Below are 16,061 nucleotides of genomic sequence, written 5' to 3'. Positions count from 1 at the left end.
GGTGCGGCGGGGGGGACCCCCGGCACAGGGTGGGGGGGGATCCGCGGGATGCGGGGGTCCCTCTGCTGCGGCTCGCCGTTCCCCGGAGGATTGGGGGGGGGGCTCTTCTCTTGCGGTGCCCCCCTCCCCGCAATCCGGTGCGGAGGGGCTGGGGGCCGCCCCCCCCGCTCTAAAGGGGGTCTCCGACGCTGCGGCTCCCGGCGCGGGGGGGATCCCGGTGCCCCGAAGGGGGTTGCGGGGGTCCTGGCGCTGCAGCTCGCGGTGTCCCGGTTTCGGGAGAAGGTGCCGGTGTCTCGGTATCGGGAGGGCCGAGCCCCCCCCCCGCTGCGGCTCCCGGTGCCCCGGAGCGAGGTGCGGGGGTCCCGGCGCTGCGGCTCCCGTTGCCCCCTCCCCCCGGAGGGGGTTGCGGTAATTTGGGGCGAGGGGGAGAAGGAGAAGAGGCTCCGAAAAACCCCGGAGCTCGCTCAGCGCATCCCGGCGCCCCCGGCCCGGAGCATCCGTGAGAGATTGGGGGGGGGGGGGGGGGGGGGGGGTTTTGAAGGTAAAAAAAATGCCTCCCCCCCAAAAAAATCTCCAAACGGCAACAAAATCCAAAGGGTAGAAAAAAAAGGCGAAGACGGCGGCTCCTGGGGTGGTGGCCCCAGGTCGGGGCGGCGGGGCCGGGCGGGGGTCGCCGTCAGCCCCCCGGCAGCAGCGGGGTGGCGGGGCCCATCGGGCCGGGCTGCGGCAGAGCTCGCGCTGCTGCTGCTGCTGCTCCTCCTCCTCCTCCTCCCCCTCTCCTTCCCCCCCCCCCCCCCCCACCAATACCCGGGACCTTCCTCCTCCTCCTTCTCCTCCTCCTCCTTCTCCTCCTCTTTTCTCCTCCTCCTCCTGCCCCTCAATTCCCGAGACTTTCGTCCTCCTCCTCCTCCTCCTCCTGCCCCCCGAGTGCTCGGGACCTTCCTCTTCTCACTCCTCTTCCTTCTCCTGCTCCCCCCCCCCCCTCAATGCCTGGGACTTACCCCCTTCCCTCTCCTCCCTCTCCTCCTCTTCCTCCTTTAACTCCCCCCTAAATTACTTAACCGGCTTTAATTACCCCTGCGCTGCCTCAGTTTCCCCCTGCGGTGACCGCGGTGTCACCGCCCCCCCCCCTCCCCGAGTCCATTCCCCTGGGGACGCGCTGGGCCGAACTCCCCGGCTCCTCCCCCCGCCGAGACCCCCCAAAAGCGGCCGAACTGGGTCAGCGTTGCCCCCCAGTCCCCGCTGACGTCACGGCCCTTTGTCCCCAGCTCCGCTTTTGTCCCGGCGCCGCAGCCGCCGCACGTGGCGCTGCCAGTGTCACCCCCGGGCCACCGGGACCCCGAGACACCCGGCCGGGAGGGGCTACGGGGGGCGGGGGAGGGCACAGAGCTCCGCCGGGCTCCCCCCACACCGGGGCTCAGAGTGGCTGATCAATGGGGACTGTGGCCCCAAATAGCGGCTGTCCCCAAAGGGGGACCCTGAGTGTCACTTGGGAGCGATGGGGCCCCCGAAACGCTGAACGGCCCCGCAAGCTGCGAGAGCCCGGCTGTCACAAGTGTCCCCACACGTGGTGTCCCCACACATCGTGTCCCCACACATCGTGTCCCCACACATCGTGTCCCCACACGTGGTGTCCCCACGCTCTGCCGGCTCTGGCCAGGTCCCCGCATCCCAGGCTCAACCTTGCTCCCTCGGCGCCGGTGCCAACCTCTCACCCACGGGGACACCCTCCCTGCCCCGGTGTCCCCAGACACTGCCAGGTCCCCGTGTCGCCCGTGTCCGGGCCAGGCCGTGCCCGTGTGCCGTGGCCGTGTGCCCGGGCGGCAGCCGGGCATGGCCGGTGGCAGATGCGGCCGTGGGGACGCTGCCATGGATGGCACTGGGGACGCGGTCGCACCTCGGTGGCTCATTAGCGCATCCCTGTGATCAGGCGGTGGCCGCCTGCAGGGGCTGATCAGAGGCCACCGGGCCACCGCGGTGGCACCTGCTGGGGCTGCGGGGATGGCGGCAGTTGTGTGGCAGGGATGGGGCTGAGGACAACCATCCCTGGGGGGGTGACATGGGTTCGTGGGGAGGGACAGGGACACTGCCACCCCCGTGGGGACACGGGGTGATGAGGACAGTGATGGGGACACTGCCACCCCCGTGGGGACACGGGGTGATGAGGACAGTGATGGGGACACTGCCACCCCCGTGGGGGCACGGGGTGATGAGGACAGTGATGGGGACACTGCCACCCCCGTGGGGGCACGGGGTGATGAGGACAGTGATGGGGACACTGCCACCCCCGTGGGGACACGGGGTGATGAGGACAGTGATGGGGACACTGCCACCCCCGTGGGGACACGGGGTGATGAGGACAGTGATGGGGACACTGCCACCCCCGTGGGGACACGGGGGGTCCGCTCTATCCAGCGAGGACACAGGATGATGGGGACAGCCATGGGGACACAAGGTGATGGTGGGGACCCGTGGGGGGTGAGGCTTAGGGGAGCAGCCGGTTGCTATGGAATCCAGTTGCTATGACGCCCGTTGCTATGGAGCCCCGTTGCCAAGAGCTCCCCTTTGCTATGGACCCCTTTGGTTTGAAGCCCGTTGCTATGGAGATGGACGCTATGAACGCGGTTGCCATGGAGCCCATCGCTATGGGGCACCCCATCCTGTGCACCCCGTTGCTATGGACCCCGTTGCTATAGAGCCCTCGCTGCAGTGTGCCCCGTTGCTGTGGAAACACGTTGCTATGGACCCCCGTTGCTATGGAGTTTTCGCTGCTATGAGCCGCCGTAAGTCACCACGCTGCGGCGTCGCCAGAAGTCGCGAGCGCCGCCGGGGGGCGGGGCCGCCGGGAAGGTTTCCGCCCCCTCGCCGTGGATGGACCAATCAGTTCGCGGTCACGAGGAAGGGGCGGGGCCTGAGGAGCGCAGCCGGAAGAGGTCAGTGGGGAGTGGGGGGCGCGCGCGGGAGCGATTCCGGTACAGCCCAGGGACCCCGGTACAGCCCGGTACAGCCCAGGGACACCGGTACAGCCCAGGGACCCCGGTACAGCCCAGGGACCCCGGTACAGCCCGGTACAGCCCGGTACAGCCCAGGGACCCCGGTACAGCCCGGTACAGCCCAGGGACCCCGGTACAGCCCGGTACAGCCCAGGGACACCGGTACAGCCCAGGGACCCCGGTACAGCCCGGTACAGCCCGGTACAGTAGCCCAGGGACCCCGGTACAGCCCGGTACAGCCCGGTACAGCCCGGTACAGCCCAGGGACCCCGGTACAGCCCAGGGACCCCGGTACAGCCCAGGGACCCCGGTACAGCCCGGTACAGCCCGGTACAGCCCGGTACAGCCCAGGGACCCCGGTACAGCCCAGGGACCCCGGTACAGCCCGGTACAGCCCGGTACAGCCCAGGGACACCGGTACAGCCCAGGGACCCCGGTACAGCCCGGTACAGCCCGGTACAGCCCGGTACAGCCCAGGGACCCCGGTACAGCCCGGTACAGCCCAGGGACACCGGTACAGCCCGGTACAGCCCGGTACAGCCCAGGGACCCCGGTACAGCCCGGTACAGCCCAGGGACCCAGGTACAGCCCAATACAGCTCGGTTCGGCCCAGTTCGGAACAGGGATCCCATACTGGGTCGGGGGGCCGGTCCCAGTACAGCCCGGTGACCCCCAAACTGTGCCGGGCCCTGTCCCAGTATAGCCCAGTGACCACTCGCTGCGTGCTGGGAGCGCGTTGGGTGCTGCTGTCCCATGATCCCCGTCCCAGTACAAACCAGTGGCTGTTGTCCCCACACCGGTACCCCTTTCCCAGTACGGACTGGTGACGATTAACCTCTCCCAGTCCGGGCCGGGGGCTCCCCATTGACCTCCTCACCGCCCCCAGGTCCTGCCTGTGCCGGTCCAGCGGCGCCAGAGACCCTCGGCCATGGTGAGTGGGGACAGGGCCACCTCAGCTGCACTGGGGCCACCGTGGTCACTCCGTGGTGACGCTGTGGTCACTCCGTGGTCACCCAATTTCCCCCCAGGGCGAGCGCAAGGGGACCAACAAGTACTACCCACCTGACTTCGACCCCGCCAAGGTGGGCTGGGGACTTGGGGAGCTTGGGGAGGGGGTTTGGGCATTGCCAAGGAGTTACAGGGTTCTGGGCAGGGGTTTTGGGGGGCTGGGGGCTGGCAGGGGGGTTGAGGGGCTGGCAGGGAGATTTTAGGGAGATATTGGGGTGCTGGGGGAAGGCCAGGTTGTGGGGTGGATGGGGTTTTGGGTGGCTGAAGGGGGCAGGAGGGTTCGGGCAGCTGTAAGTAGAGTTTTGCAGGGGCTGGAATCATGTGTGGGGGTTTGGGGGGGCCGGCCCCCCTCCCTCACTGCCCTTTTCCCCCCCAGCATGGCTCCCTCAACAAGTACCACCACAGCCACCCCCTGCGGGAGCGCGCCCGGAAGCTCTCCCAGGGCATCCTTGTCATCAGGTGAGGTGGGGGGACACCCCAAAATGTGCCTTGTCACATCCTGGGGGCAGCGCTGACACCCCCCCAACCCCTCCTGACCCCCAGGTTTGAGATGCCCTTTAACATTTGGTGCGACGGGTGCCAGAACCACATCGGGATGGGTGAGTGGCACCTCTGTTCTGGGGACTGGGGAGTTTTAAGGGAGACCCAAAGGGGCCCCCGTTTTGGGGGGGGGGGGTGGGGGGGTGTCCCAAAGAGGCTCCCAAATGTGCAGGGGGGGTTGTTTCACCACCCCCCACCTTCCCCACAGGTGTCAGGTACAACGCGGAGAAGAAGAAGGTGGGGAACTACTACACCACCCCTGTGTACAGGTGAGCCACAGCCCCTCCCTCACCCGTGGGGGCACCTGGGGACCTTTTGGGGACCCCTTGACCCGTGTGGACCCCCTCCAGGTTCCGGATGAAGTGTCACCTGTGCGTCAACTACATCGAGCTGCAGACGGACCCCGGGAATTGCGACTACGTCATCGTCAGCGGGGCCCGGCGCAAGGAGGAGCGCTGGGACCCCGGGGACAGCGCCCAGGTCCTGCCCACCAGTGAGTGCCAGTATGGCCCAGTAACCCCGCTCAGAGCCAGGGTCGTGGTCGCGCCCTGTCCCAGCGATCCCAGTCCCTCCCAGTGGCTCCCAGTGCCCCCAGGGAGCTGGTCCTGACACAAGGGCGAGTGCTGGGACATGGGGACAGCGCTCAGGCGCTGCCTCAGTAGTGCCCCCAGTCCATCCCAGTGCCCCCAGTAACGGCGTCCCCGCAGCCCCGGAGCAGCGGGAGCGCCTGGCTGTGGATCCCATGTTCCGGCTGGAGCACGGGGTGACGGACCGGGGGGTCCTGGAGCGCGCCACCCCCACTCTGACGCGCCTGCAGGAGGCTCAGGACGCCTGGAAGGACGATTTCGGCCTCAACAGCCGCCTGCGGAGGCGATTCCGGGTCAGTGGGGGGTTCCGGGACCCCGGAATTTTCACTGGGACCCCCAAATACCTACTGGGGACTCTGGGACCCCGGAATTTTCACTGGGACCCCCAAATACCCACTGGGGACTGCAGGACACCCAAATACCCACCGCAGAAACTCCTAAAAGCCCATGGAGAGGCTCCTGCCCACCCAGGACTCTCCGGCATCCCCGGGGGTCTCCGGGCCGCGCCCCCAGCCCCGTTTCCCCCCCTCTCAGGAGGAGAAGAAGACGCTACGGGAGGAGGAGGAGGAGGCGGCGGCGCTGCGGGCGCGGGCCGGGCTCAGCATCCCGCTGCTCCGTGAGGAGGAGGAGGATCGGCGCCTCGCCGCCCTGCTCAGCCTCCGTGCCCCCGACTGTGCGTAGGGGGGGTCCTGGGGAGGGGGTCCCGGAGGGTTCCCCCCTGACCCCACCCGACCCTGTCCCCTCCCTACAGCCTACGAGGAGAAGCAGCGGCTGAAGCGCTCCGAGATCTCCCAGCGCTCCTGGTTCGCCCCCGGCACGGCCCGAGCGGCTGGGGGGGCCCTGCAGAAATTGGGTTTGGGGACGGGACGGGCTCCGAGGACACCCCCGGGCCCACCCCCGACCCCCGCCGGGCTCGGCATCGTGCGGCGGCGGGCGGGGGAGGAGGGCGGGGGGGCGGAGGGGACGCCCCCGGTACCCCGGGGCACCCCCGAGGCCGCCCCCCAAGCTGGGGGAGCCCCCCAGGACGGCGCCGCTGCTGCCCCCGCCCCGTCCCTCGTCGCCGACTACTCGGACTCCGGCTCCGAGAGCCCCTGAGCGGGGTTTTGGTCTTGGGGGGGGGGCCCGAGCCCCGTTCTTCCCCCCCATCCACCCCTGTAATTTATACCCTCGAGCAGCTCAAAATTAAAAGCTGTCGGTGGTCTGTCGCGACTGTCGCCTCCGGTGGTCCCGTCCCGCCCCTGGGCGGTCCTGGCGGGGGCGGGCGCTGCCCCCGGAAAGGGGCGGGGTCTGTCTGTCTGTCTGTCCGTCCGTCCCTCTGTCGCGATGGCGCTCGAGTCGCTGCGGTACCGGCGCGGCTCCCTCGAGGTTCTGAACCAGCGGCTGCTGCCGGGGCAGCTCCGCTACGAGCGGGTGGGGGGCGTGGAGCGGGCCTGGGGGGCCATCCGCGATATGGAGGTGAGGGGAGACCCGAACCCCCCCCCCCCCCCCCCCCAAGTACCCCCCTGAGGACCCCCCGACAAATCCTGACCTACAATCACCCCCAAAACCCCCGCGCCTTCCTTCCCGACCACCCCCTTGTTTGGGGGACCCCCAAATCCTCCCGGGGGTGGGGGCAGGTCGGTGGCTCAGGGGCTCTTCTGTGCCCCCTCCAGGTTCGGGGGGCTCCGGCCATCGCCCTGCTGGGCTGCCTGAGCCTGGCCGTGGAGCTGGCGGGGGGCGCGGGACCCTCCGAGGATTTGGGAGCCCTGGAGGAGTTCGTGGGGCAGAAATTGGGGTTCCTGCTCACCGCCCGCCCCACGGCCGCCAACCTGGGCCACGAGGCCGAGCGGCTCCGGGCGTTTGTCCGGCAGCGGGTGGAGACCCCCGGGGTCACCCCCCAGCAGCTGCGGGAGAGGTAACGGGGGGAGGAGGTGAGGGGAATGTGCGGGGCGCTGGGCTCGGGAGGTGAGCGGGGGGTGTCGAGGTCAGTATTTGGGATTCCCCAGTGGGAGTTTTGGGGGCGTGGGAGAAGTCTCAGGTGGTTCCTGGGGTGGATTCGGGGTGTTGAAGGGGGTCCTGGGATCTCCCAGTTGGGGATCTGGGGTCCTGAGGTGCTCCCGAGGTGGATTTGGGGTTCCAGGTGCTTCTGGGGTGCAGGGGGTGGGCGTTGAGGAGGGTCTCGGGATCCCCTGGGGTGGGTTTGGGCTTAGGGTTTGGGAGAGGGAGGCACACCCCCATTTTGCCCCCTCCCCAGCATCATTGAGTACATCGAGGGGCTCCTGGAGAAGGACCGGAGGGACAACCGGAACATTGGGGCGCACGGGGCGAGTCACATCCTGGGGAGGGTCCGGGGGGACGGTCCCGTCACCCTCCTGACCCACTGCAACACCGGGACCCTGGCGACAGCGGGCTACGGCACCGCCCTGGGTATGGGGGCACCGGGGGGGCACCGGCGGATCCTGCGCTGGCCTTGGGGGGCTCCGGGCATTGGAGGGGGTGGGGGTGGTCTCAGCGCCCCCGTTTTCCCCCAGGGTTTTTCCAGGCGTCTCTATCGCGATGGGGGGGACAGTGTCTGTGTCGCGGCATCCCTGACGCGTCCCGCATGTCCCCAGGTGTCGTGCGGGCGCTGCACCAGCGCGGGTCCTTGTCGCGCGTGTTCTGCACCGAGACCCGGCCCTACAACCAGGGCTCGCGGCTCTCGGCACTCGAGCTGCGCCACGACGGCGTCCCTGTCACCCTAATCGCCGACAGCGCGGCCGCCGCCGCCATGAGGGAGCGGGGAGTGCAGGGTGAGGACAGGGACGAGGGGTAGGAAGGGAGCACAGGACGGGGCGGGACACGGGATGGGTGGCGGAGGCTGGGGACAGGTGACATGGGAAAGGACTGGGACAAAAAGCGGGTATGGGATGCGGATGGGTGACACAGGAAAGGTCCCGCTGACCCTGCTCTGTCCCCAGCTGTGGTGGTGGGCGCTGACCGCGTGGCTGCCAACGGAGACGTGGCCAACAAGATCGGGACATTCCAGCTGGCGGTGGCTGCGCAGCACATGGGGATCCCTTTCTATGTGGCCGCCCCAAGCAGCACCTGCGACCCCACGCTGGCCTCGGGCCGCCTGATCCCCATCGAGGAGCGGCCGGGAACAGAGCTCACCCAGCTCGGGGGTGTCCTCCTGGCTGAGCCCGGTGGGTGCCATGCCTGGGCTGGGAGGGGGTCGGGTGTGTCCCGTTTGGGCGAGTCAGAGTGTCCCAGGCCAGATCCCAGAGAGGGTTGGTGTGTAGGGTTCGGGGGGATCCCTGCTGGGTCAGGGAGTGCCCTGTGTGAGGTGGAGCGTTCCCCTTTGGGTCGGGGGGACCCCACCCCTGCCTGGAGTCACTGCCAGAGCCCCTCTGACCCCCTGTACCCCCTCCTCCTCCTCCTGCAGAGGTCGACGTGTGGAACCCGGCTTTTGACGTCACGCCGCATGAACTCATCACGGGGGGCATCATTACGGAGTGGGGGGTCTTCGCCCCCTCCGAGCTGTGCCAGGCGCTGGGGAAGCCGAGGGAGCTGTGATGGCGTCTGCCTCGGTGTATCCCGGCAGCCCTTGCTACAATAAAAACCCCGATGTATCCCTGCGGCCTTTGCGGCGAAAATACCTCGGTGTATCCCTGCATCCTTCGCGGCCAAAATGCCTCGGTGTATCCCTCCATCCTTTGCGGCCAAAATGCCTCGGTAAATCCCTGCGGCCTTTGCGACCGGAAGGCCCACTGTATCCCGGCGTGCTCCGCGTGCCGCCGCGCTCCTGCCAGGTCTGCCCCGGCCCCTAACGCGGGAGAGGCGGCCATGGCTCAGGGCCGGCCCAAGGCGGCGACCAAGCGTCCTAAGGCGGCGGCGGCGGCGGCAGCTCGTGGGACTCGGGGTCCGCGGAAGGGAGGTGAGGTGGGTGCCAGGGCCAGGAGGCCCAGGGAACGGTGTAGGGGCACAGGCGGACTCGGGGGTCCAGGTGTCGCTCAGGGGAATCCCGAGATGGAGGGCGAGAGGACGCCTCAGGACCTTCGGGTGGAGGGGAGGCTCTGATTTGGCGGGCGTGTCCCGTAGAAGTCGTGGTGGGTCTCCGGTGGCGTCTCTGGGAGCTCTTGGGGGAACACACGGCTTCGGGGAGCTCGGGGTTGTCAGTGGTGAGTGTCCCGGAATCTCTCGGGTCTCAGCCCAGCCACGCTCTCCACAGGCCGCACCATCGCCCCAAAGAAGCTCCGCGTGATCCAACAGCAGAAGCTGAAGAAGGTGAGGGGGGTGGCGTGGTGGGGTTTGCGGGGTCCTGAGGGGTCTGGGGGGGGGCCTACTTGAACCCCCCCTGACCCCCCACGTGCTCTCCCCAGCGTCTGGAGGTCGGGATTCGGATGCGGATCGAGCGGGAGACCGTGCAGCGGGCGCAGGGCAGCCTCCCCAAAAAGCTGGCCCTGGTCACGGCGCCGCCCCCTGCCAAGGACAAAGCCAAGAAGGGCCGCAGCTGAGCCCCCCCCGGGGAATGTCCCCCGAGTCCCCCTCCAGTGACCTCCACAAGGGTCTGGGGAGCTGTTCTCAGTCCCCATCGTTCTTTAATAAATGGGATTTGCGGGCAGCGTCCCCCCACACCCACATGGCTGGTGTCTGATTTGCCGGGATGTGGCTTTAGAGGGCTTGGGGAGCTCCTGGAGGAGACATCTGGGCAAGGGAGTGAACATCGCTGAAGCCCCGAGACCAGAGGTCCCCTGAGGGTGACCTGATAGCCTCGGGAGTGTTCTGGGGGGAGGGCGTCCTTGTCTCTGGGGGTGGGTGAGGTGTTCCCGGGGGTCTCGAGGGACGCTTCTGGGTTCCCAGGGGATCCAGAGGAGGTCCCGCTGTCCCCCAGGGGAGTCCTTGTATCCATTGGGAGGGGTCCCGAAGTCCTCGGGGGTGTATCTGCTTCTCCGAGGGGGGCGTTTCCGTGCGGATCCCGGCTTCTCTGGGCGGCCCCGGTTCCTTCAAGAGGTTCTGGGAGTGGTCTTGGGGATAATGTGGCTCCCTGAGACTCCTGTGGAGGGTTTCGAGTATGTCCTGATAACGTTGGGGCGGAACTACGGGTAGGTCTCAGTGCTTGTCGGGGGTCCCTGTGTCTCTGGGGGTGCTCTCAGAAGGGTCTCGGTGTATTCCCGGGATTGCGGGCTCTTCCCATCCCTTTTTCTCCGTTTCCCGGCGCCGCCAAAACTTTGTGAATGGATCTCTAGGCCCCGCCTCTTTCCCGTTGTTCCGCCCCCTCCCCACGCTGATTGGTAAGCTGCGTTCTGACTGGCAGCGCGCCCCGCCCCGCGCTGATTGGCAGCGGAGAAAGCCACGGCAGCCAATGGGAGCGCGGCGCAGGCGTGGGCGGCTCATGGATCCGTCACGCCCCTTTTTGGGCGGGCAAAGACACGTGGGTGCCTCCCCTCCCCCACCCTGGGTGTGGCCGGAGAGGGCGTGGTCCCGCGCAAGCCACGCCTCCAATGACGTCAGGGAAATTCCCTGGAATCGGCGCCGCCGGGTTTATTTTGGGAAACAAACAGGGAACGGTTGGGGGAGGGGCTGGAAGCCGGAGCCCACCCCTCCCCCCGGGGGCCTCGCGTGGGGCGGGGCCCCCCCCCCCCCCCCCCCCCCCCCGACCCCCCCAAACCCCTCCCGTGACTCACCCACAGCCGCCGGGGCCGCGGCCGCTGCTGCCGGGGCTCGCCCGGGACCGGGGGAGGTGTACGGGGGGGAAGAGAAAGGCGTGGGGAACGGGGAACAGCAGCCACGCCCCACAATTTCATGCCGGGACCCTCCAGAAAAAAAAAAACCCACGAACCCCCAGAAATCCCCCACTGCCCCCCTCCAGCGCCCCACAAACCCTCTGTAACCCCTCACCCCCTCCTAGCACCCCACGACCTCCCACCAGCCACGGTTCTAACCGTGTGGGAAGATTTCCCCCCCCCCCCAATATTTGGGTAATCCTTCTAGGGGTTTTTGGGGGGTCTCGCTGCTGTGGAAGATCTTGCGGGTCCCAGTGAGCTCGGGGACAGTGGCAGACGCGCCCCACTACAGGGTTTTGGGGGTCCCCAGGGGGTTGGAGAGTTCAGGAGGAGTTGGGGACCCCCAACGGGGTCTCGGGGTGCGGGGGCCCGACCCCTGTTCCTGCTGAACTGAGCCAGTTTATCCAAAGCAACTGCAAATCAGCTCAGCGGGCACCGGGGGCGGCGCCCGGGGGAGGGGGGGGGAACCGAGGGGTTTTGGGGACTCCTCGGGGTGCCCCAGGGTGTCCGCGGGGTCCGTGGTCCTCTCGGGGGTTCAGCATGCAGTGGCATTCGGGGCCCTCAGGGGGATTTAGGTATTCAGGGGGATCCTAAGGAGGGGGCTCCAAGGGTTTTGGGGAGGATCAGGAGAGAACCAAAGGTTTTGGGGGCCCCTGCTGTCCGAGCTTGGGGGGGGCGGGAGGCGGAACTTAGCCACTGTGAACACGGCGCGGCTGGACTCTGTTCACAGGTGGGCTAAGCCCTGCCCCCGGCCCCCAAAACACCCCCCAGCACCCCAAAAACACCCCACAGAGCGCCTACACAGCCCGCCACCCCCACACCCAAACACCCCTGAAGTCCCCTCAAGCCCCCTCCAAGGTCTCCAGGCCCCCCTAAACCCCCTTCCCCGGCCCCCCCCCCGGCATGGTGGCGGGGGCTGGGGCCCGTTGGAAATCCCTGGCAATGTGATTTTGGGCAAAAACGGTAAAAAATCCCATCGCCAGGAACCCCGGCGGGCGGCAGCGATGCGGGGGATCGGACACCCCGGTGACGGTCCCGGTGCTCCCACGGTGCCATCTCCGCGTTGAGACCAGAGCCAGGTGCCACCTGTGGGAATGGGGGGAGGTCGGTGGGGGATCACACCTGGAGGGTCACCCCGGGGGGCGGGGCTCCAGGTATTTTGTGGGGGGATTCAGGAGGATCCCGGGGCAGGGGAATCTCTGTGGAGGCAGGACGGGCACGTGGTGGCACTGGGGGGGGACACAGGAGGGATGGTGGGACCAGGACAGGACTGGGCCATGGCACTGGGACATGACAGCGCTGGGACATGGCTCCGGGGGCTGTCCCCAGCCCCAGCACCGCCAAACCCATGACCAGAGTGTGAAACGTGTCCCCGGCCGTGCCACGTCCCCAGCGTCCCCTCGGCGTCCCCTCGGCGGGATGGGCGCTCCAAGACCCCCTGGATCTCTCTAACGGGCAGGGACGCGTGTCCCCCAGTGCCACCAGTGTCACTCTGTCCCTGTCAGCCCGTGCTGGGACCCCCGTGGTCCCCAGACCGTGGCCGTGGGTCACACTGTCGTGGCCGCGGTGGCTCTGGGGCTGGTGGCCGCGGTGGCCCCGGCACTGGTGTCTCTGGTGTCCCCGGGGCCGGGGCTCTGCAGGCGCCATGTGGGACCCACGAGGCCCCGCCCGGTCGTGACATCAGCGTCGTCACGACAACGGGGCGACTTCAAAGGGAATCGGGTGGAACCGGCCCAAAAAATGGGGGTAAACAGCGGCAGCGGCACCGACACGGGGCCGGGGGGCCCGGGGGGACTCGGGGAGGGCTTGAAGGGTTCCCCGATCCCATGTCCCCACTGGGGGGGGGTCGCGACAGTGACGCTCCCCCCGTCAACGATGGCAGCACCGACACGAGGCTGGGAGGGGTCCGGGGAGGGCTCGGGGGTCCTGGGGGGTCCCTAGGAAGGGGTCATAATGGTTATGACAGGAACAGCCTTTGGATGCCACCAGCCCCGCTGGCACCGTGGGCACAGCCCGGTGCCCCCCAAGTGTGGGGCGGGGGAGGGGGGGCCGACCTCGCGTCTGGGGGTGGGCTGGAACTGTGGCCCTCACCCCCCCCCCCCCCCCCCCCCCGCGGGTCCTGGGGGTGTATCCCCCGGTTTTTTGGGGGCCCCCCCACCCCGGTTCTGGGGGCCCCTCCCGGTGCCCCCCCGGCGCCAGGGCGGTGCCGGCCCGGCCGCCCCGACCGGCTCCCGCGGCCCCGGGCGGGGGCGGCCCCGGCGAGGGGGGGGGCGGGGGACGGCGGGGGGGTGGCCGGTGCCAAAATTCCCACCTTCGTCCCCAAAACGGGAGAGGGAAAGGACAGTGGCGCCGCCCGGCGCCTGCGGAATGCAGGAACAAGGGTGGGATGGGGGGGCAGGGGCTTCTGGGGGGCCGAGGGTTGGGGGGCTGATATCGGGGGGCGCTCTGGGGCTCCGATTTCGGGAGGGTCGAACAGTTGCAGGGTTGAGGGGGTCTCCAGCTGGGTGTGTTGTGGGGGTGGAGGGCTCTGAGTGTTGGTGATCCCAAGGCCAGAGGGTTGAGGCCGGGGGTATCGTGGGCTCTGGGGGTCCTAAGGCTGGGGTGCAGCGGGTCTGGGGGCTCCGATCCCACGGGGATCCGCGGGGCTGGGGGTCCAATGCTGCGGGTTTGGCACCGAGTGGATTTCGGGGCTTTCCAGGCCCTGGGGGGGTCCGTAGGTTTTGGGGGACCCAGGCTGTGAGGGGTCTGGATTTTGGGGATGTGATGCCAGGTAAGTCTTGGCGCCCCCAGACCGGAGGGGCTCTGTGGGTTTCGGGGCTCCCAAGCCAGTGGGAGGGTGTCTGAAATTTGGGGTTCCCAGGCCGGGTGGGGGTGGGGTGGGGGGAAAATCTGTAGGTTTGGGGGTTCTCAGACCGGGACGTTTTGGGGGGGGGGGGGGGGGGGGGGTGTCCGGTATTTGGGGTTCCCAGGCCGGGGCGGCTCCGGCGTCGCGCGGGCCAAGCGGGGGCGGGGGCGGGAAGGGGCCGCCCCGTCCGCGCCCGTCGGCGCCGGGGGGAAAGGATGAATCACCGCCCGGCGCCACCGCCCCCCCCCGGGCCCCCCCGACCCACGCCCCGCCAGCAGGCCCGGAGCCCCCAGACTCCCCCCCGGGACCCCCCGGACACCTCTCGGATACCCCGCACCCCCCTGCCCGCCCCTCGCCAGCCTCGGGCCGTCGATGGCCGCGGCGGTGCCGCCGCCACCCCCAGGGGGAACGCGGAGGATCCGGTGGGATCTGGCGGGACCCCGCGGCCCTTCCCGCCATCCCCGCGCCGGGCACGAGGCCACGGTCGCGGCCCCTCTCCCGCCGCCCCGGAACCTTCCAGGGGTCCCGCGGGGCCGTTACTCACCGGGAGCGGGGGCCGGGGGTCCCGGGGGGAAAAGGCCGGGCCGGGGGGGGTGGGGGGCTCCGGGGGCTCCCGGGGGCTCCCCAAGTCTCTGACTTTTACTCCAAGAAGGGAAACGCTTTTAAACGTTTCGCTCCGCCCCGGGAGCGACGAGGCCGCGGCGGCGGAGGGGAGGGGTGGTGGGTGGGGGGGGGGAGGAGGGACCGGGTCTGCCTTCTCCCGCCCCGGGACCGCCCCGGGACCGCCCCGAGCCCGCACACCCCCCCCCCCCCACCCCCCGCACCGAGCCCGCACCGGCTCCGAGCGCGCCCCGCCCCGGGCCCCGATCACCGCACGGCCCCGCAGCGGCGCCGGGACGCGAGCGGGTGGGCAAAAGAGCGGCGGCGCCGAGGAGCCACGGGCCCCAGAGCAGGGGGGGCTTCAGAGCCCCATAGCGGGTGGGGGCCCACGTGCCCCATGGCAAACGGGCTCAGTGCCTCCCAGAAAGCGATCCTGGTGCCCCATGGAACAAGGGCTCGGTGACCCATGGTATAGGAGCTGTGTGCCCCACAGAAAAGGGGCTGTGTGCCCATGGCAAGGGGGCCATGTGCCCTATGGCACAGGATCTTTACACCCCACAGTGAGCAGCTCCTGTGCCCCGTGGCTGGAAGCCTGGGCAGCCCACGGTGCTCGGGTGCCCCGTGGCCATGGGGCGCCACAGGCGCTGGCGGGGCCGGGGGGGGGGGGGGGGCTGGGGGTCACCATGGCGATGCTGCACACACAGACATTAAACAGAGTTTTATATCGGAAGTAGCGAAACCACAACGCGTCACCGCTGCCGCGGCGCCAGCCCTGCCCCACGGCCCTGCCCCACAGCCTACCCTAAGCCCCTGCACCAGAGACTGTCCCATAGCCTTCCTGCCCCACGGCCCGTCCTGCCCCACAACCCCCCTACTCACCCCCAGCTCCCAGCAGTGGGGCAGGACGGGCACCCCAGTGCTCCCCAGTGCCTCCCAGAGTCCCCCAGGCCCTTCCTGGTCCCGCCCCACATCTGGTAGTGGCTGCACATCTGGGATAGAGCAACACTCTTCCCCCCCCCCCCCCCCCCCCCCACCTTTGCCAGCTGCTAATTTTAAACACGGGACCCCCCCCCCCACCCGTCTCCCGCGGGCCCCCAAGCCCTGCTCAGGGTCGGGCACGGAACATGGAACACGGAACATGGAACAGGAAACGTGGCACAGGGGACACGGGATGCCGACCACAGCACACGGTACTGGCAACACGCAGCATGCACGTGTGCCCACACACAGCCGCGCACACCTGCACACACTTGCGCACGTTTATTCACACCCACAGAGGCCCAGGACAGGGCCGTGGTGGCCGTGTCAGGTTCTTGTCAGCCCCACAGTGGCCACAGCGGCCGTTCTTGAGGCCCTGCTGGAACCAAGGTGGCCGTGCCAGGTCCCCATTTGTCACGAATAGCCACGGAGGCCGTGCTGGCTCCCTGCGAGTCCCACGGTGGCCCTGCTGGCCCTGCTGGGTGCCTGTGTGGCCGTGTGGGTTCCCTGTGAGCTCCCCGTGGCCAAGGGCTCTGCGATGCCCTTTCTAGGCAATGGCAGCAGCGGGGCCATCGCCCACGCGCCGCCGGCACATTCCTCCCGCCTGAGTCAGCCCGGCCGGGAGGAGCGGGGAGCAGCAGCGGGGCCGGCAGGGCCTGGGCATGGCACAACAGGGCACAGCATGGCACCGACACGGGTGTCGCTGGCGTGGGACCGCAGGGAACAAACAGCGTGGCAGGGACACGGCTCAACGTGGCGCCGACACGGC

At 69.0% G+C, this 16,061-nt stretch overlaps 2 protein-coding genes across 3 annotated transcripts; both read left to right on the top strand.

Annotated features, from left to right (window-relative positions):
* Positions 1–2,897: 2,897 nt before the first annotated feature.
* On the top strand, positions 2,898–6,333 carry YJU2B (YJU2 splicing factor homolog B). 2 transcript variants are annotated; one of them, XM_062511778.1, is made up of 10 exons: positions 2,898–2,933; positions 3,880–3,924; positions 4,022–4,075; positions 4,378–4,460; positions 4,545–4,600; positions 4,750–4,810; positions 4,892–5,034; positions 5,249–5,421; positions 5,663–5,801; positions 5,880–6,333. In XM_062511778.1, exons 2-10 carry the CDS (start codon positions 3,922–3,924, stop codon positions 6,221–6,223), a joined length of 1,056 nt encoding a protein of 351 aa, XP_062367762.1. In that variant the 5' UTR covers positions 2,898–2,933; positions 3,880–3,921; the 3' UTR covers positions 6,224–6,333. The 2 variants fall into 2 exon arrangements, with proteins under 2 accessions (XP_062367762.1, XP_062367764.1); XM_062511780.1 differs by lacking the exon at positions 2,898–2,933 and adding an exon at positions 2,958–3,039.
* MRI1 (methylthioribose-1-phosphate isomerase 1) lies at positions 6,333–9,545 on the top strand. The gene is made up of 8 exons (XM_062511781.1): positions 6,333–6,583; positions 6,781–7,022; positions 7,362–7,534; positions 7,720–7,896; positions 8,065–8,289; positions 8,529–9,025; positions 9,315–9,370; positions 9,466–9,545. Exons 1-6 carry the CDS (start codon positions 6,452–6,454, stop codon positions 8,657–8,659), a joined length of 1,080 nt encoding a protein of 359 aa, XP_062367765.1. The 5' UTR covers positions 6,333–6,451; the 3' UTR covers positions 8,660–9,025; positions 9,315–9,370; positions 9,466–9,545.
* The last annotated feature ends 6,516 nt before the right edge of the window (positions 9,546–16,061 follow it).

The sequence above is a fragment of the Cinclus cinclus genome, chromosome 32 (genome assembly GCF_963662255.1).
Source record: "Cinclus cinclus chromosome 32, bCinCin1.1, whole genome shotgun sequence".
NCBI classification, from domain to species: domain Eukaryota; kingdom Metazoa; phylum Chordata; class Aves; order Passeriformes; family Cinclidae; genus Cinclus; species Cinclus cinclus.
Note: the sequence above shows the minus strand (reverse complement) of the source record. Positions and strands in the feature narration are given on the sequence as shown.